Source organism: Notolepis coatsorum (genome assembly GCF_963971535.1).
Source record: "Notolepis coatsorum genome assembly, chromosome: 12".
Lineage (NCBI taxonomy): Eukaryota > Metazoa > Chordata > Actinopteri > Aulopiformes > Paralepididae > Notolepis > Notolepis coatsorum.
The window spans coordinates 49,027,850-49,054,496 of NC_140176.1; the positions used below are offsets into that span (position 1 = coordinate 49,027,850).

Here is a 26,647-nt window from a genome sequence, read left to right on the forward strand (position 1 = left end):
CAGCCGTCGCATCTTTTCACCTGCGCAGCGCGATCTTTCAGCGTCAGGGGTCTGCGCTTTGGAGGGACGCTGCCCCCATCGCTTCTTGATTCTACTGCGCAGGCGCACAAACCGAGCTGTAGGAGTCGCTGTCCACAACGTCCAATCCCCACCCATCAGTTTTCCCTCCCACTAATACTGCCAATTGTATTAGTACGGACGACCAGCCAAACTGAAAACAATGTGGAGAGCTGGGCTCGAACCCAGCGTCTCCAGCATTGGTGGTGAGTGCCTTGCCCACTGCACCACCTAGCCGCCCCAATTGCCTATGTTTTTAAAGTCTGTTTTTACTCTGTAGCACTCTTGAGATTTGGTTTCCAAATGTAGAGTGCACTATAAATCGAATGTATTATTATTATTATAATTATATTAGTATATTTAGTGTTTATTGCAACCATATTTATTGTAATGTATAATATAACTGATAGGGCACACAGACCCTCATCTGCACCTTTGATTACACTGCCTACTTGCTCATTATGCATATATTCAGAGTTAATTATATTGTTTACACTGCCTATTTTAACTTTTCTACTGTACTATAATCTTATTTCCTGTATTTATGTCTTCTACTGTACCATGCCTGTACCTGTACCTCCCATCAATACATTTCATTTCACTATATGTCTCGTGTATGTATGTGACGAATAAACCCCTTAAATCTTGAATCATTCGGACAATTCTCATTCACTCAGAACTGCTGCCCCGGGTGTGGCAAGACAACGCAACCTCACTGAAAGATTTAATGCCCCGTACAGGCGTACCCACCCCAGGCATGAACTCCACGAAGATGGTGAGTTTCTTCTGTTCCAGGTCCCGCAGACAGCCATAGTACTGGACAATACGCTCGTGGTGCAGATTCTTCAGCAGCTGAATCTCACACTCCAGAGCATTCACTTCCTACACACACACGCAGAGAGAGAGTGAGCGAGAGAGATGTGGGAGTACAGACAGAGACCGAGTTAGAAAGAAAGAGATATTTACTTGTAAAATGTACTCTCTCTTGAATAATAAATCAACACTATGTTTTATATACCGTACCATAATTTACATCACAGTATATATATTTTATTATTCTAATTCGTGACCTGTTCTGTCTAAATGTTTAAATGTTGAGAGATTTGCAGTGTCAAATTTCCCACGGGATAATAAAAGTATTTCTATTCTATTCTATACAGACGATATACGTCATCCAACCAAGCGCTGATTTGCAGCATTCAGTATAACAAATGTGCTGTCCCCCCCCCCCCCCCCCCCCCCCCCCATTGGAACACCATCTCCCTCCTCACCTTGCTGGTCTCTTGACAGTCGGGGTCAAAAGGCACCTGCTTGGCGGCCAGCTCGCGGCCCGTGTCGGCGTCGTAACAGAGGTACACCTCCCCGAAGGCCCCGCGCCCCAGGAGCTTCCCCCGTCTCCAGTTCACCGGCGCCCGTGGGGCTGTGGAGAGAGAACAGACCCAACAGTAAATCATTTTGTGTTTAAGAGTCAGACAAAACTTGCTGTGATACAGACTTAAATAAACACTAAAACTAGAGTGGGCGTTAAAAAAAACCACACCGTCGAATTAACCGACTCTTAACTCACACGGCGCCTTCATCGAGACCAGACGCGGAATCTACCGCAGGGCCGAACGTAACCCAGGCCCTCTCAGATGATAGTATTAAGGGGGGAGGGGGGAAGACTACAAACAACCGCGTCTAATGGCAGATCGCAGCAGACAGACGTCTCGACTCTCAGCCGCACCGCGAGACGTTCCCACTTCGTTTAGAAGGGAACAGGATGGAGTTAGAGGCAGATGAATCACACACAGTGTGTGTCGGCCGCAGTCAGACAGCTAGGCTGAGCTCTGCTCATCTCATAACCAACTCAGTTTCTAGGCAACGCCGTCCGTATAGTCAGTGGGGATGGATGTGGTTAAGAGACACTGTTGGGATGGAGATAATTCTGCTTGCTGTTTCGATATTACGGTCGTGTACAATATCTCTGCTATACATATGGATGGAAATGAGGTAGTCAGACTTGTAAGAGTTTCTAGTAGAGGTTCTCCTAGATTACAGCGTAGTCTTTGTCTTTGGGCTAACCTCTGAAAATTCTAAATAAAGTATGATGTATCTTCTTTACATAAAGTGTTACAAGAGACAAACTGGATCCCTGGAGCGCTGTTTGAAACTAGAAATGATCCGTTTGTCTGTGGTGCTCCTACCCTCCCACCACCTTCACCACACAAAGAAGCATCCTCTAAGAGCAATGTTGGTTCACTTTGTTTGAAAAGGGTGATTGTTTTTTTGGGGGGGGGGATTTGTGTCAAGATTATAAACAATACTCAAGCATTTGGAACCATCTATTGTTTGTTTTCTTTAAACAAACAGCTTTAAGTAGAAAAGTGGTACCATGGCGATACATCTACCACGACAGCACCACGGTAAATTATTTATACAATGACCGGTACCATGGTAACCCTGAAATTAACATCAAACTACCATGATGATTTTTTTGCATGGGATATAATTGCTGGCAAGCAATTTCGACAATGATCACATATTATCTATTGCTGCACTAGCGCTGCTAACTTAATGTTTGTGCCAACTCCACCAGGAACAGAAATCCTGGCGTGGAAACCCTGGCGTGGAAACCCTTTGAACGTTCTTACAAGGGTGTTTGGTTCCCCCCAAACTCTTGAAACTCACATTTGGGCGCGCTGCGCGGGGAGCTCTTGTCGGTGGCGCGGCCCAGCGTACGCAGGTCGCTGTACTGCATGGTGTTGTCCCCATTGTAGCTGCGCGTGCGACTGGAAGGAACCAGCTGGAACAGGTTTTCCTGAGGCATGAAGCTGCGGGGGAAGGTCCTACGACCTGGAGACACACACACACACATGAGCAAAGAAGGAAGCACGTTCGTGTGGGAATGCATGAGAATGCAAGGAAATATATTATAGACACGCATACAGGTGCATGTCACACACACGCAGGCACATACACACGCACATTGAAAAACTCAAGCAATGCACACTAGTTCTCTGTACAGACTGTTTTAGTACTAAGTTCTCATGCATTACAGTACACAACAGTACTACATACAGACTATCTCAGTACTAAGTCCTCATGCATTACAGTATACAACAGTACTGCAGATTATTTCAGTACCAAGTCCTCATGCTTTAATAGTATACTGTATAATACTATTACACACAAACTATTTTGGTATTCATGTTTTACAGTACATAACAATACTACAGACTATGTCAGTACCAAGTATTCGTGCATTACAGTACACAATAGTACTACATACAGACTACTTCAGTACCAAGTATCCATGCATTACAGTACACATTTTACAAGCCTTGTACAGTAAGAGAGGTCTTGGCCGAGACCAAGTAACGCTCTTTGCCATTCCGCTTCACTTCCTTTCAGACAGGAAGCAGGGTTCTGTGTTTTTATACAAGTCCGAGTGCAGCTCAGGGGAAACGTAAATCACCGCTAGCCAAGGTTAGACTCTGAGTAAGCAATTAGAAGCAGCTGCCTGGAGCAGCGAGCTAGCACTCCGTGTACCAGATCAACCAAATATCAAGCTCCAATGCCAGATCAGTCCAACCGTGATCTACATTCCCATCTGTGATCAAACGCTGGAAAAGATATGTTAACGCCGGGGAGCAGTCAGAGACATGATGTGCCGGGACAGCCAAGCTATTCCAACCACCTGATGCTGGGAGACTGACTGGCTAAATCATAAATTAGTAGCGGGTCTGTGTGTGCCTCTATCGCAGAGTTGTTTACACACACCTGCAACAGCCTTTTAACTGTAATTTGTCTGTTCTGCTTCATGCTTTATTTGGTTTGGTTTGTTTGATTTAAGTATCTCTCTTACCTTTGTGATGTATGTCTCTTTTCTATTTTATTTCATTTCATTTTTATTGTCCCCTTTCCCTGTTACCCTAAGAGTAAGAGGCCCTTTTGTCCTCTGGACAAAATAATTAAGAATTTGTTACTTAATTGACCTGCCTGGAAAAACAAAGGTTAAATGAAAAATAAATAAAAGTGTGTGTGTGTGTGTGCTCATGCATGTCTGTATGCACATACTCTGTAGTGACTTATCAGTCTCATCTGTGGTGTGATAGTGCCGTTATTATTGTTCAGACTGTGGTCTCTCACCGTCACCGTAATCCTTGCTGCGATTGGCCAGCTGGAACTGCCGAGGGAAAGTCCCTCCTTTCCCGTGTCGACCTGCAGGGGACGCAGTGAGGCAGAGCCGTCAGTCAGGGACATACAGTCCAAGCAACAACAAGACATGTCTCTCTCCATCTCTCGCTCACCGAGGGCCCACTACTACCATTCACACTCTTGCAAACGAAACCTTAATGAACGAGCACACATCAGATCCAAACGCTGCATGTTTCCCACGTCCCTGAGGCCCTGTCCTTCCCATCATCCTTCCATCATACTTCCATCATCCTTCCATCATCCAGCGCAAACGAGCAGAGACCACCGCACTCATGTTTGTGTTATTCTTTCTGATGACAGCGGCAGAAGTCTGAAACACAGACCTCGGCGTGAACAAGGCAACCTCTTCACACGCCGCATCATCTGAACCCCCCCGTGGATAGCCTCCGCATTGCTCTCACTCATCTATCCGTGTCGGAACGCCGGACCACTTCAAAAGGCGGAGGGGGTGGAAGACTGGTAGTGTGGTATTTGAGCGGCTCGTCTGGAGGACAGGCAGAATGGCTCATGTGTGCTGCTAGCTTAGGCCTCACAGCCCTGAACTCAGCGGAGCGCTAACTGAAGGCAGGTGGGGAGCATTGCTGACGCAGGCGAGGGCCGACTCTGCCGCTGCACGTACACACATGTAGACACACACACGCGTGCACTCACGCACACAGGCACACACACAGGCACGCACACACACAGAGAAGTGGAGCCACTTGCAATTGAAAGCAGCTGTTCTGTCAGATGACTGCCTCCCTTCGCACTGTTTTTGTGGTTGTAACCCTGGGAGACAGGGGGGGGGGGGGGGGGGGTATTTTTTTAGTTTGGCAATGCGGGATGGAGAGGAAAAATCTACTCACTGGGAATGGTAAACAAATACTGTAGCCTTCAGCAGGAAACGGCCACACAGCTTTTCAGCAGGGAGGCAGTGTGTGTGTGTGTGCGCGTGTGTTGCATGTGCGTGTGACTTAACTATAAAATTAATACATTTCAAACTGCAAATGTTTGAGATGTCTTTTCTAATAGGGGACCAAAACATTGTCCCCCCAACTGGGAAAAGCAGATGTTTGGGTTTTAGTGGTTTTGGGTTTAAGACTTTGCTTACAGTTACGACCGGGTTCAGGTTAGAGTTAACATGTGTGCGTAAACGTGTGCACGTGCTCATGTAGCTGTATGTACAGTGTGCACGTCTGCAGCGTGCACGTCTGGGGTGAAATAAAAGTAAATGACTCTTCGAGGACACATGTCTATATTAATGTCCGTGACTTTCCAGTTGTGTGTGTCCATGATGTTGTGTTTGCGTGGCCTCTCCACTAGTCTATAGTATGAGGGCAGTAGTGACGAGAGAGAGTGAAGCAATAAGGAGCAAATGGACCTATCCCAAGCTCCGCCCCTCTTTTCTTGATCCTCCAATCACAACTGTTGCTTCCCTCGAGGGAGCCTCTCTGAGCTCCGAGGGGATTAGTACCAGTGTGTCCGTCACGCGCACCATCTGATCTCACCTACACTACACCAGCTGAAAACTACAGACGGGTGGGGTGGTGGGGGGGTCTCTTGTGTCCATATTATAATTATCCTTATAAAACATAACACAACAAGCATCATCTGATTATAATGCACGTTGCGATGTGTTAGAATGCATTGCAGGGAAATATAAACTTTCACCTGCAGCATATCAAGCATGGATGAGAGGGCGTCGGGAGGACAGAGGAGGGACGAGAGGGCGTCGGGAGGACAGAGGAGGGACGAGAGGGCGTCGGGAGGACAGAGGAGGGACAAGGGAGACGGATGGGGGGAGAGGACAAAGGGGTACGTGGTGGACGGAGTTCGGAGGAGGGCTGATGTCATTTCACGGCAACGTCCTCCCTCCCTGTTTCAGGGGAAAGAGGAGGTCCTTATTTAAACTGCCCTTCTGAGATTCCTTACATTTCTTTCCGGGGGGAGTCTTATCTTATCTTCGCTGAGGCTACAGGGTTGTCGTCCCCCCCCTCTGGTATACAGTGGGCCCCCGTGAAGCCCGTTGAAATGATTAATTGTGATAATGAAGCTCTGCAGATAAACATGACTCCCCAGTCCACAAGATACGCAGCTCCGCGAGAAACCAACCAAAAAGTAGAACCCCCAGAGGGAGGCGCAGGAACGTGTTGGTGATTTTAATGTTCTCTCCACTTTTACTATGTAACTCACGGTAACTCATAGATTCTAACGCTCCCTCCCAACCATGGACTCGACTCCCATGCTGCAAAAACATACACCGCTCCGCGAGGAATAAAGCAAAATATTTACCTCTACAACCACCTACTGAGACTGGTCTTTAGAATGTAACTTCCCTACGATACAGACTACTGTCACCTCCATCCTCGTTAGAGTACGGAGGATACATTCTATGCCTCCTTTACCTCTAAATAATAATGTGTTTTCTCACTCTGCAATACATACATACTGTAATGTACCATATACCATCCTGATAGTATTAGCTTTTAGTGCGACAACCGTAAACTAACCAAAAGCACATTTGTGTTCCAATCATTTATTTATTAACTAGACTGACCGCTACTCAGATGTACTCATGGTAAATTGTCATACACGAAAGACATGAGAAAACTGAAGACCAATTGGTATTCATACAGACGCGTACGGTCACTGTTGATTCTTATGCACAAAGGGATTTCAATGTTATTTAATAAACCCAGTTCCACTACCGGAGGATCAAGGAAGAGGCGATGAAAGAATGAATGCTGCAGCTCTCCTCTCTCTCTTACCTTTGTATTCATAGTTGAGGTTCAGGTAATTGTTGTCGCGGTTGTTCTGCGAGAACGGAGGGCTGAAATGACAAGGGAACCGGGGAAAGAAAAAGATGACAACATATTTCAGTCTGTAATTCCCTCGTCTTCAATCCAGGTCTGGCTGGAGCCCTCGGCTCTGGATTTCACTAAAGCCTTCGTATAGCATGAGACAACACAAACACTTTAAGACGTCTACATGCAAACGAGATGCCCTTTCATTCTTAAGAGACAATGGAGTGGAGGGCGGCTACGTGGCCTAGTGGGCAAGGCGCTCGCCACGAAATCTGGAGACGCTGGGCTCGCCTGTTCGAGCCCAGCGCTCCACATTTGCTTTCAGTTTAGCTGGTCGTCCACAGTAATACACATTGGCCGTATTACGGGGAGGGAAACTGAAGGGTGGGGATCGGGTGTTGTGGACAGCGACTCCTACAGGTCGGTTGGTGCGCCTGCGCAGTAGAATCAGGAAGTGTCGGGGGCAGCGTGAGCCTCCCACGCGTTACTCCTCGCCACTGAGAGATCGAGCTGCGCAGGTGAAAAGATGCGACTGCTGTTACCTCAAGTACCGGAGGGGACTTGTGCTATGTATGACTTAGTCCACATTGCAGCCGGCTTGTGGGAGGCAAGAAACAGCGTTCGTGACAGGGGAGGGTTGAATTGGATGATACGAAATTGGGATGGGAGAAAATATAGAAAAGTGGGAGAAAAAGTGGATCAAAAAAAAAGAGACAATGGAGTGGAATTAGGTGGTAATTAGGTGGTTTAGTTGAAGGGGTAGAGCATTGGACAAACACTGCCAGGCTCCAGGGGTTGGATTACCATTGAGGCCACCGACACCAAAGAAATGTAGGCTATGAACTTTTTGGGAAAGTCGCTTATTTGCCATCTACCCTGGAGTTTGACAAGCAGATACATAGGCTTTTCTTCTCTGTGCATGCATTAGGCATTGGGAACACCAGCACCGTTAGCCTAGCTTAGCATCATTCACTGGAAGTAGGTTCCTCCATGTAGCCTAGTTCCCAACGGTCACGAAATACACTCCAAATACAACTACAAAACCTGTAAACATGTTGTGACCTGTGTATTTACCACGTGGAGAAATACAAAAATGTAATTAGACATTTTCGTTTTCTAAGCAGATACATGCTCAGAATATTTTTTTGCTGAACCACTGCTGCCTGGGCGCAGTGATTTCATGCATCACCTCAAAAGCCCCATTGTAACTTCTGTTAATAAAACCAATGTGACTACTGACTAGTAGCTAGCGTCAGGACGCGCTTTCATTTAATCAGATAGACTAGCTAATAGTATCTAGATAAATCACAACTTTACAATCATGTCTCGTGTGTTGTAAAGAGTTGTGATAATAGACAATCGAAGCCAGGATTACATTTTTTGTTTCATAGAATTCCAACTAAAGATCCGGACCGGATGAAGCTATGGCTACTTGCTCTGAACATAGATCCCAACATACCAACAGAAATAATCAAGAACCAGCGTGTTTGCTCAGAGCATTTTGCACAAGATGATTATTGTGAAATATTTTTTTTACTTAGAACCCGAACCACAAGACTTTTTCTGAAGGATACGGCCATCCCATCCATCAGCATCGCACAGAGAGGAGAAAGTGAAACACCATAGCTGTCAACATAGGCAGGAGACAAAACGTGTACATTTTAGCCCCGCCCCTTCCCCAGCCCCGCCCCCTCCCACTCGGCCCCGCCCCCTCCCAATGGAGCTGCCTTGTCGCTTGCCATCTGCTGGTCAAAACCTGTATGTACCCAGCCATTCGTTTAAGGGTAAACTGTAAATGTTTTTTCACAGGAAATGCACTGTATTATTTTACAGATTACTTTTGTGTTCCTACTTTAAGTGTAAATGCTATAAAAATACAGTAAATTACCTTTTATCAAAATATTAACCATTAAATAAAGGTTGTAATCTGTAAATGTATTTGATTTTACTGTAAATGTTATGATGAATTGAAAATGGGGGAAGAAGTCCTTCTCTGCTAAAAACAAGCCATTGTAATTGATTTGCTCCCACCTTGTGGTGAAAACGGAATTCCCTCATTTATACATCTATTGCACTCTTCCACAGCCAGACACTCTCACATCACATCTTAACTGTAAACAATCATTCTTCACATACCACGAGAGATAAACATATTTCTTCATTCATATCAACAGTCACAAAACATTCATCCAAACTTTATCTGACTTGCTTTCACGCAAACCAGTGCAGCACGTCACTATTCTGCTGACGTCATTCATTCATCTAAGCCAATGGGAGGTCACATTGTTCAGTCATACCACACAGACCAATGAGAGACGTCGATATTCAACCAAACTCCCCAGTCATCCAAAACAGGAAGTAAAAAACGTTCATTCTTATCGGCAACCTTCCTCATTATATGCCAAACCAGCTAGATTTTTTTTAAATCTGCTTTCACAGTTACATTCACACCGCTCACCCAACCTTAGTTCATGTCATTAATCCTTACGTAAACCACTTCCCCGAACGTAAATTGAATCTAACGTCACACGTTAAGCCAAAACCGAAGATTTCCGTCCGCCATCCCGTTTTAAACAGCGTAAATATGACATTTCTCTTCGTTTTTAAAGCAATCAATTCATATTCGCCAACTCCTACACATCATAGCTAGTATCCCTCCGTTTTTAATAACAATCCGACCGTCGCAACATATTCTAAACACATAATATTCGCTGACGTCGTGTTTTCCACCGTGTGAGACATTGAAATCAGCTCGGCATACTTTACACTGCTGCCACCTGTCGTCACGTAGGGGAATTGCAGCCATTTTGTAAACATTTCAAAAAATACGTGCCAATTCCGTGAACCGTGAACAGGGCGTGAAGAAGGTTGAAAAAACAGGAGAATCCCGGGAAAAACGGTAGGGTTGACAGCTATGTGAAACACTGCCAACCATGGCTGTGGTACAGTAAGTGTTGTGTTGTGTTTTTAGATGGAAGGCTGTATTCCATCTGTCTAACGATAGCTAATATTGTGAGACTTGATAAATAGGGCGTAACTTTGATGGACTTTTGAGGTGATGCATGAAATCACTGCGCCCAGGCAGCAGTGGTTCGGCAAAAAAAATGTCAGAGTATGTATCTGCTTAGAAAACGTTTCCCCCCCCCACATAGTTACATACACAGGTCACAACATGTTTACAGGAACGTTTTGGAGTTGTATTTGGAGTGTATTTCGTGACTGTTGGGAACTAGGCTACATGGAGGAACCTACTTCCAGTGAATACCGCTAAGCTAGGCTAATAAACATTACGTTGACATGTGGTCTTAACGTTTCCTCTGGGGGCTGGAAGCACACCAAACAAATCCTCCTTACAATGTGGACGTCTGTGTGTGTGTCACTCCAAGTGGCTCACCTCTACCATGAACCAGACACTCCATCATCTAAATGTGTAAACGTGTGTGTGTGTGTGTGTGTTAGAACCCCCCCCAACCCCAACCCCTCCCCCGGTCGTCTGCCGGGCCTGCCCCCGCGACCCCCCTGGAGAGTGACGTCTCTGCTGACCGTGGGGTGGCGCGGGGCACGAGACCCAGGACAGGGGGCACACATGCCCGCTTGCAGGGAAAAGTTCCAGCACTCATTTCCTGTCATTGTTCTCTCTCCATTTATTTTGCTCTCTCTCTGTATTTATTTAGCTCACTCTCTCTCTCTCTCCATTTCTTTTGCTCTCTCTCTCCTTCTATTTCTTTTGCTCTCTCTTTCTTTTGCTCACTCTCTCTCTCTATTTTGCTCTCCCTCTCTATTTCTTTTGCTCTCTCTCTCTATTTATTTTTCTCTCCCTCTCCATTTATTTTGCCCTCTCTCATTCTTTTCCTCCCACTCACACTCCGGTCTGTTTCACTCTCTAACTCTCCTACTTCCTCGCTCTCACTCTATCGTTTCTCATCGCATGGCGCCTTACATTTCTCTCTTTCTCTCTCTCTTTCCCTCTCAGTCTCTCTTTCTCTCTCTCTCCCCTCTCGCTCCCTCAGTCTTTGTCTCTGTCCTCTCTCACTCTCTTAAACTTTCTCACTCCCTCGGAGGAGTGTGTGAGTGATAAGGCTAGAATCCGGACGCCCAGATAAGGGTTCTGTTGCCGTGGTAACAGCGAAGCAACCCGATTCCATTTCCTCTGAGGAGGCGAGAGGCAGGAAGGGTCAGGGAGCTACGCTGGCCTTTAACACCGTTTAGAAACTTCACCGAACATGTGGGTGGGTGTGTGTGTGTGTCTGTCTATGTGTGTGCATGTGTGTCTGCACAGGCATATAACCACTAACGCCATAACATGATAAATGTCTTGCCCATATGAATTTCACCGTTTTATGAGAGTATATAAATAATACCTTGCTACGTGATGTGTGCAGCCAAGTAACATTGCACAATCGCACATGAACACACACACACAAACAAACACACCAATGAGTTCTAATGTCCACACACGCACACACATGCATGCACGCACACACACACGCACGCACGCTCCCTCATACATCAGTATCACGATTCCACACCAAAACTATGAGCGCTATAAATCACAGACTAAAAAGGGAGGGCTCACCTGTCCAGTGCCTGGTCTATTGATTGACAGCTGCTGGACAGTGAGTTATCGGCACTGCCAAAGGGCTCCAGCATCTGAAGGATGTAATCACACAGAGGGGTGAGAGGTTACAGAGTGCACTAACATGTTGGAGAGAGAATTCATTTCAGTCTCGACATCTCGATCGCGAGGGTGTTAACAGAGGGTGTACATATATGTAAGGATGTATAAAAAGCATATTGTAATTATATGTGATGTACATTATGATGCGTTTTTTTTCTATTTAGCAACCAGACCATGGGGGGGGGGGGGGGGGGGTCAATTTAGAAGCCTAACCCGGCACATTCCCTGGCTGTTGTTGCATTGACTTTGTTTGTTTTCTGGATGCTATTGATGCAATCAATAATCAATCAATAAATCAAATCATCAAAAATCTTAGGTAGTGCATCTTTGAATACACCGGTCAATGTACTGTAGTGTTTCTCTTATCTCAATCAATCAATCAAGCAATCATCAAAACTCTTAGTGCATCTTTGAATACACCGGTCAATGTACTGTAGTGTTTCTCTTATCTCAATCAATCAATCAATCAAGCAATCATCAAAACTCTTAGTGCATCTTTGAATACACCGGTCAAGGTGCTGTGGCGTGTCTTACATTCTGGTCCAGGGCCTCTGGGATGAACTCTCCCTCGCTGTGGATGCTGGTGTAAGACCCCTGCCGCGCAATCTGCTGCTGCTCCTCTGGCACACTGCCTGGAGGGGGCGACGTACGGCCCGTATGGAGAGAACCTGGAGAGAGAGAGTACAGGTCCACAGGGGGAAGGGGGGGAGAGAGAGGGTACAGGTTCGCAAGAGAGAGAGAGAGAGAAAGAGAGAGAGAGAGAGAAAAGGCCCACAGGAGAGAGAGAGAGGGTCCACAGGATAGAGAGAGAGAGAGAGAGAGAGAGAGAGAGAGAGAGAGAGAGAGAGAGAGAGAGAGAGAGGGTAGAATGAAATGAAGATGAAGGGTGGATGAAGGAAAGAAAGAAAGAAAGAAAGAAAGAAAGAAAGAAAGAAAGAAAGAAAAGAAAGAAAGAAAGAAAGAAAGAAAGAAAGAAAGAAAGAGCAGTGGGGGGAGAGAATACGTGGAGACACGGTGTTATTCATGGGAACAAGTTCAACCGGTGCCGGTTCCAGCAGACATGATTTACTTAACCGTACGGTTGCCCCCTCTAACCTCAATTACAGAGAACACACTCCCCTGACTGCAGCTGCAAAGAGAGGGAGGGAGGGAGAGAGAGAGGGGGGAGAGAGAGAGAGAGGGGAGGAGAGAGGGGGAGAGATGGGGGGAGAGACAGAGAGAGACCACTCGCCCTTGACACACTAAAAACTATTGTAGGGAGGAGGTCTGGATGTCTTTGGCCTGAGAGATGCTGCAGGACGATAGAGAGGAAGCCTATGGATGGGTTCCCTGTTTGTAAACACACTCCCTACGGAAAAGGACAATAAGAAACATATAGTTTCCGCCTTCAGAAGGTTTGATGCGTAACATAGTTTCGGCCTTCAGATTATCTATGTGTTACCTAAATTCGATTATTCCTGAATTAGATTATTCCTAAGATTCAGACTATATAAAATTATTGTAAAACTTTGATACACCTTTTCCATATGGGCTGTGCTCGAGCCCATGAAGTCTTGGTGTCAAAACGGTACATATACATTTTTTGTTATGCAATAATAATCTTTGGGTAATAATTACTAGACCATCGTGGGTTTGAGTCCCTGTGATCATAAATCACAAAAGCTGAAGATAAAGAATGTGCATCAGTGATAATCAAACCGTAACAAAGAGGCCTATAAGATGTTAGATCCTAATATGAAAAACGATGTGATTTAATGTTCTATGGCTTACCTTGAATGTCTATTTTGCTGCTATCTATTTATGCTTATTTTATGTCTGCACTTTATGCATTGCTCTTGATCTGCCAATTTTGTGAAAACGTTATGCCTGTCTTTTTTTTTTACTGCCGTGAAGCACTTTGAGCTCAAATTCCTGTATGAAAGGTGGTATACAAATAAAGTTTACTATATTATTATTATTATTCCTTGAGCTACTGTGAGCGACTGCATTAAAAAGGACAAGATGAATCTTTAGATCACTAGTGTGGCTAACAGATGTGAATATATTCTGCCTGATCAGGAATTGCGTTTGCTTTTTGCCCGCAAATGCTTCTTAAAATGGGTGTGTGCCTAAAAAAGCTGAGAACGTCCAGTCGGATCCATCGTTCCGTCATTCCTTCGCTCTCTCGCTCTCCTCTTCCTCCTGCACTTCTATACTCCTCCACCCCTCACATCACTGCTACGCCTTAGGCCCACATCACATCTCCACCCAACCATCCACTGTGACTGCTCTCCCGTCACCTCTCATCCTCTCTATCTCTCGCATTCATAGAGAGCGGGTACTCGACTTGTGTACAGTACATGTCAGAGTGCCGAGGTTGGTGAAGGATAATTCTTCATCTTAACCAATTTTTACAAGTCTTAAAATCTAAAAAAAATTAATATATATATATATCAGTGATCCAAATGTAAATGAATGAGTAGCCCTATCACCAAAATAAGGGGAAATTGGAATGAAGACGTGTTCACTGTGTTTGTGGCTGTAACAGGTTTGTTTAAGTTTGTAATGTTTGTAACCATTGAAGTAAACAAAAAAAATCTATATATATCTATATTGATTTATAATTGGTTAGAAAAGATAATGAGTAGGAGAAAGACTGGTACAGATACCGATTACGCAAAAGAGCAAAAGGGAATGAACACATTTGGCCACGGCGGCGGCATTCTGATATTTCTCGCAGCACAATAGACCTTCACGCTTCGTTAGAAAACACGCAGAGAGGGAAGAACAGAAATGGAGTGTGACGCTTCATCCAGCCCGCAGCGCGGCTTGGCAATGGACAGGTCTCATCTGTGCCCACTATATAACCTGAATTCAAGACGCACTCACACACAACACGCGCAAGCTCATACGTACACACAGATGGACACATGCTTGTTCTTGTGTGTAATGAGTTTGCATCCTTTTCCTCTTATTTTTTTTTTTTATAATAATAACTTTCTACCGTCTTTTACTATTATGTACCTTATTACTAAGCTACTATACATATACTACTACCTATCATGCTAATATGTCTATACTACTATGCACTCAGAGTGTAACACTATTTGAAGAATAATGCCACTGACCTTTAGCTGCCAGAGGTGTTCCCCTCCTGCACAATTTACAAGTCGCTTGGATAAAAGCGTCAGCTACAGTAAATGACTAAATCCCACCCACCCACCCACCCACCCACCCACCCCACCCACACCCACACACCCACACACACACACACACACACACACACACACACACACACACACACACCCCTCTGTGTACCGGTTGCTGTTATGATTTAATTTAACAATTTGGGCAATTGAAAAAAGCTCAGACTAATTCAAGTGTGTGTCTCTAGGTTAGTGGATAGCTGCCCTCTTCCCCCCCCCCCCCCGTCGCAACCAATGTCTCTGCATCTGTCAGAGCTGTCATTTCCATCTCAGAAGTTAATCCAATTTGCATCCTCATGTGCTCAGTGAAATAAAGCCCACAGGATCCTGACGCAGATTAACATTCCTATCGCCGTGTTCTGTAATCTAACGACCACAAAGCTGCCCTTGAACACCTAGCAGGTGATTTCCTACCTGTGCCAAAGGCCTTGGTATCGGCAGCATTCAACTGAAACTCACTCCTCCCTCCCTCCCTCCCTCTCTCTCTATCTCTCTATCCCTCTCTCTCTCCCTCCCTCTCTTATTTCGCCACCCTGTTGAGGCGGATGTGGGCAGACGTATTGTAGTAGAGGACTATAATTGCTTTTTATAGTGTCATTTTGATTAGTGTGTGGGGGCAGAGTAGAGCAGGGCAGGGTGAGGAGTGTTGGTGGGTGTGTGTGTGTGTGTGTGTGTGTCTGTCTGTGTGTGTGTGTCTGTGTGCGTCTGTGTGTGTGTGTGTGTGTGTGTGTGTGTGTGTGTGTGTGTGTGTGTGTGTACACACAAGCTGGTTGTGCGGGGCCTCCAGATGGCTGGTCTCTCTAAGAGAAGGGGCCAAGCAGTCTGCAAGATATTGTTCAGTACCTGCTGTTATTGGTAGCTGCTTAGTACGGAGGAGACGCTGCTATTTATAACCATGAAGTGTCTGTAGCCTTTTCACCTGCTACTGTTATTTTCATCATGCGTTATTATCCAGTGTGTGCGTGTGTGTGTGTGTGTGTGTGTGTGTGTGTGTGTGCGTGTCTTTGTGTGTGTCTGCACTCGCACAGACACTCTAACTCACCTGTGGAATGTTTGCGCACCCTCTCCGAGCCTTTGAGCAGGGAGCCCTTCAGATCTCCCAGCGACCGGGACGACCTCATCTCGCTCTGTTTGTCCCTGCTGTTCACCTGTAGATACTGCCCAGGCAAAACAGGAAGTGACATAGACAGTAGTGGGTCAGAGGACAGGGTGGGGGGGGGGGGGAACGAGAGCAGCATTACATCATTGTCCAGGGGAAGTTGAGTCTCCTCCAAGACCCTGGTTTCACTAGACATCAATAGGGAGGTGTAGTGGTTAAGTCATTGCGGTTTCCAGCGTGGTCCACCTCTTGAAATTGCAATGTATTTCCAATGGACACATTTCTAAATCGTCTCGTTTAAAACAAATAAAGCATGAACATTGGCATGGTGTACCTTTCTGTGTGTATTCATCCACAATCTATAGCTCAACATGAAACAATTCGCAATGAATCGTAAAATAATTACGTATAATTTTATTTCAACCAAAAAAGCTTAAACAATAATGTTAGTGATAGAAGGGAACACATTTTGTGCAAAAATGGAAAGATTGCCAATGTTCATGAGGCAGAATTATTACAATAGCCAATAATACATTTTCCCAATGATGAATCCCTATACGGGTGGACCGCGCGGGAAACTAAAGTGACGTCAGACTACACTCCCTATAGCCCTGTTGCGGTGGAGGGGGTTTCAAAGCACGCGTCTAAAACAGTGACCTCAAGCCGCTCACTTCAAGCGCCGCTTGTTGACGAGCGTTTAAATCAGAGACTACCAGGCTTTTCAGTTGTTCCCAATCAGTTACGCTGATCATGTTGTCACACGCTCACGCCTCTTAAAACAATCCCGGTGTGACGGCATAATCTCCTTACGACTATGAATTAACATTGTTGTCCTGGAGGCACGTATAGATCATCTGCAGGAATGCTGAATGAATGCCGTTCTCAATTCACCGTTTGGAAAATGTCACGCCTCCTTCGCATATAGGCGATATGTCAGACAAAGCTATCAATCTGGACGTCGATGACGTTCCCTTGACAACAATGCCGGTCCCAGTCGGCACAATAGCCTTTTTAAATTTTTTTTACTTCTGCATCACCTTCGCAATATAATAACCTTGTGTTGACTGAGGAAGGAGCGTAAAAGCACTGTTGGATCGGACCATAGTCACACGGCGGCCATTTTGCTCTTATGTCACACTCAGGTCGGGACTCCTTTCCGCCCAGAGTTCTGGGGGTTCTATTGGCGTTCTATCATTCAGGTGGCTTGTTTGCTACAGGCTGTGCAGCGGTCGTGTCCGTGTGACTCACATGGTTGCTCTTGGGGGTCTTGAGCAGCACTCTGAGCAGGTTGTTGACTCCCGTGCTGTAGCCCACCACCTGAACGGCTCGGTCCAGGTCATCCTGGGTCTTCAGAGGCAGCAGCAGCTGGCGGGACCACAGGGGAACAACATACATGATCACGGCATTCAAACAACATCACACGATAAGAGCTCAAACACACACGGAGCTAAATACCGAGATACATTCAAGCAACATCACACGATAAGAGCTCAAACACACAGAGCTACATACTGCGATCCAAAAACGATTTCCGATTCAAATTTACGCAAATGTATCCCTTTCTTAGCTTTCTGAACAGTAAACTTACAAATGTCACTCAAATCACATTTGCTCCTATATTGAAAGAAAAACATTGCATAGGGAGTAACTTTGCTTTGGCTCTGTACATTATTTGCATAATTTTATAATAAACCAAATTATATTTTTTACACTGCTTATTTTAACTTGTTCTACTGTACAATAGGGCTGCAACTAACGATTATTTTGGTAGTCGACTAATCTGTCGATTATTTTTTCGATTAGTCGACTAATCTAAAAGAAAGTATATAATTTTTATTAAATTTTTTTTATTTAATTCTTTTATAATATTTTTTTGTTTGCACTACCTATCTTTGTGTAAGTGGCTTCTCAGCTCTGGTCCAGCTGAAGACAAAGCAGAGGAACAGATTGGACATTGAGCATGACCTCAAGAGTTGCTTTGTCTACCATCACCCCAGACTTTGAGACTCTTGTCAGGAGCAAACAACATCCCCAGTTATCCCATTAGTTCCCTGGGATGTTAAGCTAAGAAGTCTGCTAAGAAGGATATATTATTTATTATTATTATTTAATTTCATTGTGTTTTTAGACCTAGTTGCACTTTTGTTGCAACCCCAGTTATCCCATTAGTTCCCCCAAACTTACTGTCGGTCTGTTATGTTAAGCTAAGTCTTCAGCTGGACCAGAGCTGAAAAAAAATTATAAAAAAAAAGAAAAAAATTACGGAAAAAATACTAAACGACGCAAAAAGTCTGCGTCGACGAGTTTTTATGATCGACGTTGTCGATTATGTCGACTAATCGTTGCAGCCCTACTGTACAATAATTGTATTGCCTATATTTCTACCATTACTCTGCCCCTACCTGTACCGCCCCCCAAGCTGCTTTTTAAATGTTGAACCCATACTACCATACATATAGGACGTTCAGTTGAGTAATGCAGTAGTTGGTTTGATTGACAAAACGACATGCAATAATTCAGAGGGACCTCTTTAAATCTACCGCTTAGTTACCAGAAACATCATCTCTGTCGTCATTTCTCTGGAAACAACTCATTCAGCATGGGAAAAAAAGCATGTAAATCAACAAATTCACAAGCTAAATCTTGGTTGACTAAGACCAAACGGAATTAATGGAATAAGTGGGCTCTGAACTCTATGAGACGATCACAGGTCCACGAGCTGTTCCTCTACCTCCTTGTCCGTGTAGAACATGTCCATCTGCTGCCCGAAGGCCTCCGTCACCTTCAGCAGCAGCTCCTTGATCTTCAGCGGCCTCTGGAAGGGGAGGATTCTGTCGGGGGAGCGAGAAGGACACGGACAGGGGGTCAGGAGGTCGCTGAGAACAACGGAACTAACGCCTAGGTGCCTCATTCATGACTATTAGCGTCTGGTGATGAACTGCTGACTGAGGTTCGGCGATTTCAGGGAACTGACTCTGCGGACCTGGTCTCATGATCCAAGAGAGCAATGGATCTCTCTCTCTCTCTCTCTCTCCCCTGTGGACCTGTACCCTCCCTCTCTTTTGTTATGGAAATAAGCAGTGGTTCGATCTACGGTGGTGTAGATTAACACTGTCGTCGCCTCACAGCTAGAAGGTCCAGGGTGCGATTCCCTGTTGGGGACCAGGTTTCCGCGTCGCCAGGTACCCAGGGGGGGGGTATCTCCCGGGCCTTTCTGTGTGGAGTTTGCATGTTCTCCTTGTGCTCGCAAGGGTTTCCCCTCCCGATAAGATAAACCCAATGGAAAATCATGCACAACAGATCGCTAATGCTGTCGCGTTCCCTGACGAAGACGGACAGGAGCACTTGGATTGGTCCCCGGGGCGCGGCCCCCATCTGCTCCCGGCTGCCCTTGGGGGGGCAAGGACGACGGGATTGGTCAAGCGCAGAGACTCAATTTCATCGGCGAGCCAATTCGCATGCGTGTCTCACTGAATGATGAATAAAGACTTCTTCAAAAAGTCCAGTTTATTATTTATTATTATTATTTATGAACATTCCACATTTATGAGTCTCATGTGTCGACGCATGAGACAACGACTATTCCCACGACTATCTCAGGTGTACGAATGGAAATGCCCACGACACGCTACGAAGCGCTGTGCGTTCTGTGATTTAAACTGTTTTCCGAAATGCGATTTGAAATGTGAGCGCGCCCGAGGACGTTCCGCGTAGGAGGAGGAGCTCTTCTGCGAATCCTTTGTGAAGGGCGTCTCTACGGCGACATGGGGCGACGAGGGACGGGTCATCTGGGCGGAGCAAGGCGAGGAGAGAGTCCAGTCGCAGGGAACGCAAAGCGGCGTTAATCAACACGAGGAACAGGAAGGAGCGGAGGCCTCCGATGTGTATGTCAGTGCGTGCTTATCTGCGGCTGTGTGTACGTGTGTGAGCGCAGGCCATGCCTTCATGTCTGGCCGCGTCAGAGCTTATCAGTGTGGCTCTTAGTTTAATGTATACGCTGCATGCGTGCGTGTCTGTGTGTGCGTCATGCTAGGGAATTGCCATACATTCTAAAAGGGGGCTTTTTGTGGGATTTTTGCCAAATGCCCCTGTTAATGTCATATTGTCATACCCTGGTGTGACTAGCAAGATCTTTGTCTGAAAGACCAATACAAAGACCACTGTATTGGTCTTTCTCAGATTTTTATATTCAGAAATTATATGTATGTCTTTTTTCTATTACCCTGTCCATACGCTAGGGCTGGGCGATATGGAAAAAAATCATATCGCGATAACGATATGATAATTTTATTTTATTTCTCGATATCGATAATTATCGAATTGTTATAAGTATAACATTTTTTTTTTTTTTTTTTTTACAACAGATGTATGTTTATTTTGCAGCAATTCTTTGTCATTGCCGCCATCTTTAGTGTTACATCCCCTCACACTCCAGTTCTCAGGCTGCAGCTGGTTTAAAAGCTAAAGTAAACCGGCTTCTCTGCTGGCTGTGGCTCCAGAGGAGTTGAACAGTTCTGGCTCTGCTAGTTTATTTTCGATCTTTTGGCGCTTTTTTGGTGGACAAACCACCGCACATGTGCACTGTGACTCGTGACTGGAGTCTAGTTCTGCTAGCACACATAGCCTACTGTGTACAGACGGTTTCAAAATGTATTTTAAATTAGAAAGCAAACAAAATAAATGGACAAGAGAAAAAGAAATCTGAATTTGGTCAGTATTGTCATTTGGACAAGCAAAGCCATTACTTTAAGTTGCAGGCAAGAAAGACAAGTCTGTCCACTGTCTCTGGTTTTAAAACTGCCCTGTTGCAGGTTAAAAAAAAAAAAAAAAAAAAAAAAAACGATTTTTAGATTTTTTTTTATTTCGATATTTGATATCGATTATTAAAATATATCGCGATATTTATCGTTATCGTTATATCGCCCAGCCCTACGCATACGCCATACCACTCTCTAACTCAACACACGGGCAGGTGACTCAACACCACTGGTCTCTCTAACTTAACACACAGGCAGGTGACTCAACACCACTGGCCTCTAACTCAACACACAGGCAGATGACTCAACACCGCTGGCCTCTCTAACTCAACACACAGGCAGATGACTCAACACCGCTGGCCTCTCTAACTTAACACACAGGCAGATGACTCAACACCGCTGGCCTCTCTAACTCAACACACGGGCAGATGACTCAACACCGCTGGCCTCTCTAACTCAACACACGGGCAGATGACTCAACACCGCTGGCCTCTCTAACTCAACACACGGGCAGATGACTCAACACTGCTGGCCTCTCTAACTCAACACACGGGCAGATGACTCAACACCGCTGGCCTCTCTAACTTAACACACGGGCAGATGGAACTTCCTCACAGGAAAGAGGGAAGAGTCTGGAACAGCACTAAAAGCTGCAGGAAGTGTGTTTTTCCCTTTTCTTAAAAAAAGAAAAAAGGGACAGACGGAGAGACTGAAAGAGACAGAGATAGATGGAGAGAGAGACTGAAAGAGACAGACAGAGAGAGATAGAGACTGAAAGAGACAGACAGAGAGAGAGACTGAAAGAGACAGACAGAGAGAGACTGGAAGAGACAGACAGAGAGAGACGGAGAGAGACTGAAAAAGACAGACAGAGAGAGATGGAGAGAGACAGACAGACAGAGAGAGACAGACAGACAGACAGACTGAAAGAGACAGACAGATAGATAGAGACAGAGAGAGTGACTGAAAGAGACAGACAGAGAGAGACAGAGAGAGAAACTGAAAAAGACAGACAGAGAGAGACTGAAAGAGACAGACGGACAGAGACGGAGAGAGAGACTGAAAGAGACAGACAGATAGATAGAGACAGAGAGAGAGACTGAAAGAGAGAGAGACAGAGAGAGAGACTGAAAGAGACAGACAGAGAGAGACGGAGAGAGACTGAAAGAGAGACAGACAGAGAGAGAGACTGGAAGAGACAGACAAAGGCGGAGAGAGAGACTGAAAGAGACAGACAGAGAGAGACTAAAAGAGACAGAGTGAGAATAAAAGACTCACATATATGGACAGAATGAAGGAGACAGACAGCAATTACAGCAATTATTCAGAAAGAAATCAGTTTGGACTACTGTATACACAGTATGGTGTGATATTCTCTGAGGTGATGGCGGATATATGTGGTGCTTAACTATATGTTAAAATGTTATTCTGGTGAGAGAACTTCCTATAATTTTATAAAGATTTTAAAAATAATTTGTAATGTGCGGCTAGGTGGTGCCGTGGGCAAGGCACTCACCACCAATGCAGGAGACGCTGGGTTCGAGCCCAGCTCTCCGCATTGCTTCAGCTTGGCTGGTCGTTCATACTAATACATTTGGCAGTATTAGGGGGTGGGAAGCTGATGGGTGGGGATCGGATGTTGTGGACAGCGACTCCTACAGGTCGGTTGGTGCGCCTGCGCAGTAGAATCAGGAAGCGACGGGGGCGGCGTCCCTCCAAAGCGCAGACCCCCGACGCTGAGAGATCGCGCTGTGCAGGTGAAAAGATGCGACGGCTGCTTCCTCGAGTACCGGAGGGGACTCGTGCTATGTATGGCTTCGTCCACATTACAGCCGGCTTGTGGGAGGCATGGCCAAACAGCGTTCAAGACAGGGGAGGGTAGAATTGGAGAAAAATTTAAAAATGGGAGAAAAAGTAGATACAAAAAAAAAATCATGTGATGGTTATATTTCCTTGTGTCTTTTGTGTGGACCCCAGGAACAATAGTTGTTACTGTACTAAGGCAACAACCAATGGGGATAGGACAGACAGAGAGAACGAAGGAGACCGACACAGAGACAGACGAAGTGGAAGAGAGACACGTAGATACAGAGAGTGAGCATCAAAGGGAGGAGGGAGGGAGAGAGAGAAAGACGGACAGAGGAGAAAAAGCTCAACTCCACTAAATCTCCTGCTCTCTCGTGCCCATCTACCCCATCTATCCATTTATCTCTCTCCCTCCCTCCCTCCCTCCCCCCACCATCCGCTCTCTCACTCTGAGCTTCTGAAGGATCTCCAGCCTCTTGCTATCTCCTCTCGGTATCCTGATAAAAAGGCCTTGTTTTTGTCCCATCACTTCCTCATCAGGGGCCGAGGCTCTCCCTATCTTAATGACTCCTCACTGGTCCCCATTTGAAGAGTGGATTCTGGGAAAGGGGCAGTGGGGGGGGGGTCTGCTGGAGATCAGAGGGTGAGCAGCAGCACAGCTAAATGCTCTCTGTGTGTTTATGCCCAGCGATGATGGGTCAGATAGAGGGATAAGCGGGGGGGGGGGGGGGGGGTACAGGACTCAGAGGATGGCTTTCCTTCCTCTGCACAAGCACACACACACACACTCATAAAGTGCGAGGTAAACACGCATAGAACTTGATTAGAAAGGGTAGCCTTTTTCCAATTCAAATCTACAATGTTTAAGGATCAATTAGGATGGTGCACCTTCGAATGTTTTGCTGCCACAAAGTGTTTGATAATGCAGTGAAATCCACTATAATTTGTGGATACATGTTTGTAATTAAAAACCTAAGAACTTGGAATTGATTTGAGAAGGGTCTTTCCCATTCAAGTGGATTTGGTTCTGGTACACCTTAAAATGTCCCGACTGCCCTGAATGTGTGATGATAATGTCAGCATTGGGAATCGGTGTTGGTTTGGTGTATAAGACCCAGTAAACTGACCGTGACCGTTGCGGTGAACCTTTCAACTTTCGGAGTCTCCGGGCGACTAGTATCCATCCATACAGGGAACAATGCATGTTTCCATGACAACAAATAATTGTATGGAAAAGAGCCTCGGGGTGTACCGAAGCCAATTACCATGACACTAGGAAAGGTGTCCGTCTATCCGTTCAAGTTCTGTGGTAACACACGGTAACCAGCACCACTCAAATTCGCAATGCGAGAGCATGCATCCACGTGCACTCGCACAGACACACAGATTACACACACGCACACAGATAAAGGTCTGGCTCTGTTCCTTTACTCTCTGGCAAGGGACTCTTGAGACAGCGCCAGGGGCAAGAGGGGGAACCTGGCTTCTATTTCCTGTCCTAAACCTTCAACGCCTGCCAATGAAAAGAGAACCTGTCCAATTAGATTCCACTGTGGATACTGCGCTGAGAGAGGGGATACTTCTCCTGACTAAGGGACTTGTGTCGCGTTAAAGGGGGGATAGCTTAGTTTCACTCTCTAGAAGTTGGTCACAATGAAAGAATGAAACAATGACTATTTGGATTCACTCTCTCCACATGTACAGACGGGTTTAGGAATTCTCAACTAAATCATATCTAACAACAAACTCCTTTTTACTGTACGGACATTAGCTTAGCATATTTACTTCATAGCTATGTCGTATATATATACTCCATATATTCATATATTATACAGTTTACTGCTACAGTAAGCACTCATGGTTAGATGACAACTTCATTCCGTTGTACTCTGTATTTGTACTTGTGCAATGGCAATACATTTAATCTAATCTAATTTGGGGGTCCTTAGCATGAAAACGTCTGAGAACCACTGTATTATTAAGTTACACTTTTAAAGAAGACCAGTATTGATTCACAAGGTCTTTCACAAAATGATAATAGCTTTAGACTTAAGGGCATGTGTTAGCATGTTAACATGCCATAGCAGTGACGCATCGCGGCAAATTAAATGTGTAACAAACCAAGTTGATCTTATTCTGTCTATTTTTATACTCATTCTATGTCTGCACTTTTTGCTTTTATTTAGTCAGAAACCTGCTAATAGTCTTTTATAGATTTGAATGGAAGAAATCTATCATAAATCTATTACAATCTTTTTTCTATACATTTTAATTATGGAAATCTATTACAATCGTATTATCGTAATGAAATCTATTCACATTTTTCATGGAGGTATTGTGCCCGTCTATAATTATGCCAATTCTATGCTAATTCTATGCCTATGTCTATTTTGTGTCTACATCACTGCTGTGAAGCACTTTGGGCTGCAATTCGTGTATGAAAGGTGCTATACAAATAAAGTGTATTATTATTATTATTATAATAATAATTATTATTATTATTATTATTATTATTATTATTATTATTATTATTATTATTATTATTATTATTATTATTATTATTATTATTATTATTATTATTATTATTATCCTGCTGGCTTCCAGTATAGGGGCCTGAATCAAAGTTATAGTGGACAGGGTTCGGACAGGCGGCATTGATTGCACTTAACCACCTGGCTAATGGCATGGAGTCTAGACATCGTAACGATCAAAGCCAGATGAAAAAACAGAGAGCGAGAGAGAGGGAGGGAGGGAGGGTGAGAGAGAGAGAGGGAGGGTGAGAGAGAGAGAGATGGAGAGAGATTCAAAATGGAATGAGAAATGCTTTTGAATATCATGATTGGTGCCTCGCAGAACAGGCTCCTCTCAATTTCAACAGAGCATTTCAATGTGAAGTGGGGGGGGGGAGAGAGAGAGAGAGAGAGAGAGAGAGAGAGAGAGAGAGAGAGAGAGAGAGAGAGAGAGAGAGAGAGAGAGAGAGATTCAAATTGGAATGAGAAATGCTTTTGAATATCATGATTGGTGCCTCGCAGACAGAACAGGCTCCTCTCTTTCAATTCCAACAGAGCATTTCAATGTGAAGTGGGGGAGAGAGAGAGAGAGAGAGATACAGTAGAGGGAGAGGCAGAGACAGATACAGGAGAGAGAGAGAGAGAGAGAGAGAGAGAGAGAGAGAGACAGAGACAGAGACAGAGAGAGAGAGAGAGAGAGAGAGAGAGAGAGAGACAGAGACAGAGAGAGAGAGAGAGACACAGAGACACAGAGACACAGAGACACAGAGACAGAGATACAGTAGAGGGAGGCAGAGACAGAGAGAGATCCAGTAGAGAGACAGAGACAGAGAGAGAGACACACAGAGGAACATGATGAAAGCTGCCTCCTCCTCAGCAGTTAGCCAATTAGAGCTGTGAGATGGAGAGGAAGCCCATTGCGACTCCATCCGTCCGTCTTCGACTGGAGAGCCATCACAGTGCGCCTCTCCTCTCTCTCCTCCCCTTGTTGCTTTCAGTCTACTCACAGAAGCAACATCTCCTCTGCACTTCCACGTTTCGTGGAAGAGTTCTAAGTGAATTCTGCTCAGATTTCCCTCTGAAGCTCTTCCGGCAGCCTTCTCTCACGGGGGAGTGTGTTTACAGGCCTCTCAAGTGAGCCTCCGTGGACCGTTTGAAACGAAGGACTCTGAGGGATGCGTCTGCCTGTGTGTGTGAACTTGGACCTCTCCCTTTGCTTAAACGCTCGATGAAGACCACGAGAGACTCCATCACAGATTCAACACAGGCACCACTGAGAGTCGTTAAAAGAGTCGGAACGCAGAACTCTTTGACTGATAGACCAGGCCTTTCCTTGTGCACAGCGGTCCTTTCCTCCGGTATAGTAGGACACCTAAAAACGCCCGTCTTAGATGGAGTGATACTGCTGTCATGGAAACGAGCGTTGTTTTGCGTGTGTGTTGTTTGGACGGCGTGTGAGAGTCAGGAAGTCGGAGTATTCACAACTGACCACTAGAATGTTCAGAATAAAAATAATACGTTTGCCATGGTAACGCTAAAGAACTTCCCGAGTCTCATCAAATGTCTTTAGAA

At 45.2% G+C, this 26,647-nt stretch overlaps 1 protein-coding gene across 3 annotated transcripts in view; it reads right to left on the bottom strand.

Annotated features, from left to right (window-relative positions):
* map3k22 (mitogen-activated protein kinase kinase kinase 22) overlaps window positions 1–26,647 on the bottom strand; it is an 84,054-nt gene that overhangs the window by 10,804 nt on the left and 46,603 nt on the right. For all 3 annotated transcript variants that reach the window (XR_014620364.1, XR_014620365.1, XM_084326511.1), the window contains exons 6-15: window positions 18,734–18,833; window positions 17,251–17,367; window positions 15,946–16,060; window positions 12,253–12,386; window positions 11,617–11,690; window positions 7,005–7,066; window positions 4,189–4,260; window positions 2,728–2,892; window positions 1,329–1,477; window positions 808–939 (exon numbers count right to left, since the gene is read on the bottom strand). Coding sequence is in view for 1 of the 3 variants with exons in the window: in XM_084326511.1 (XP_084182637.1) it covers window positions 808–939; window positions 1,329–1,477; window positions 2,728–2,892; window positions 4,189–4,260; window positions 7,005–7,066; window positions 11,617–11,690; window positions 12,253–12,386; window positions 15,946–16,060; window positions 17,251–17,367; window positions 18,734–18,833 (1,120 nt within the window). In the remaining 2 variants the exon portion in view is untranslated. The remainder of the gene's footprint in view (window positions 1–807; window positions 940–1,328; window positions 1,478–2,727; window positions 2,893–4,188; window positions 4,261–7,004; window positions 7,067–11,616; window positions 11,691–12,252; window positions 12,387–15,945; window positions 16,061–17,250; window positions 17,368–18,733; window positions 18,834–26,647) is intronic.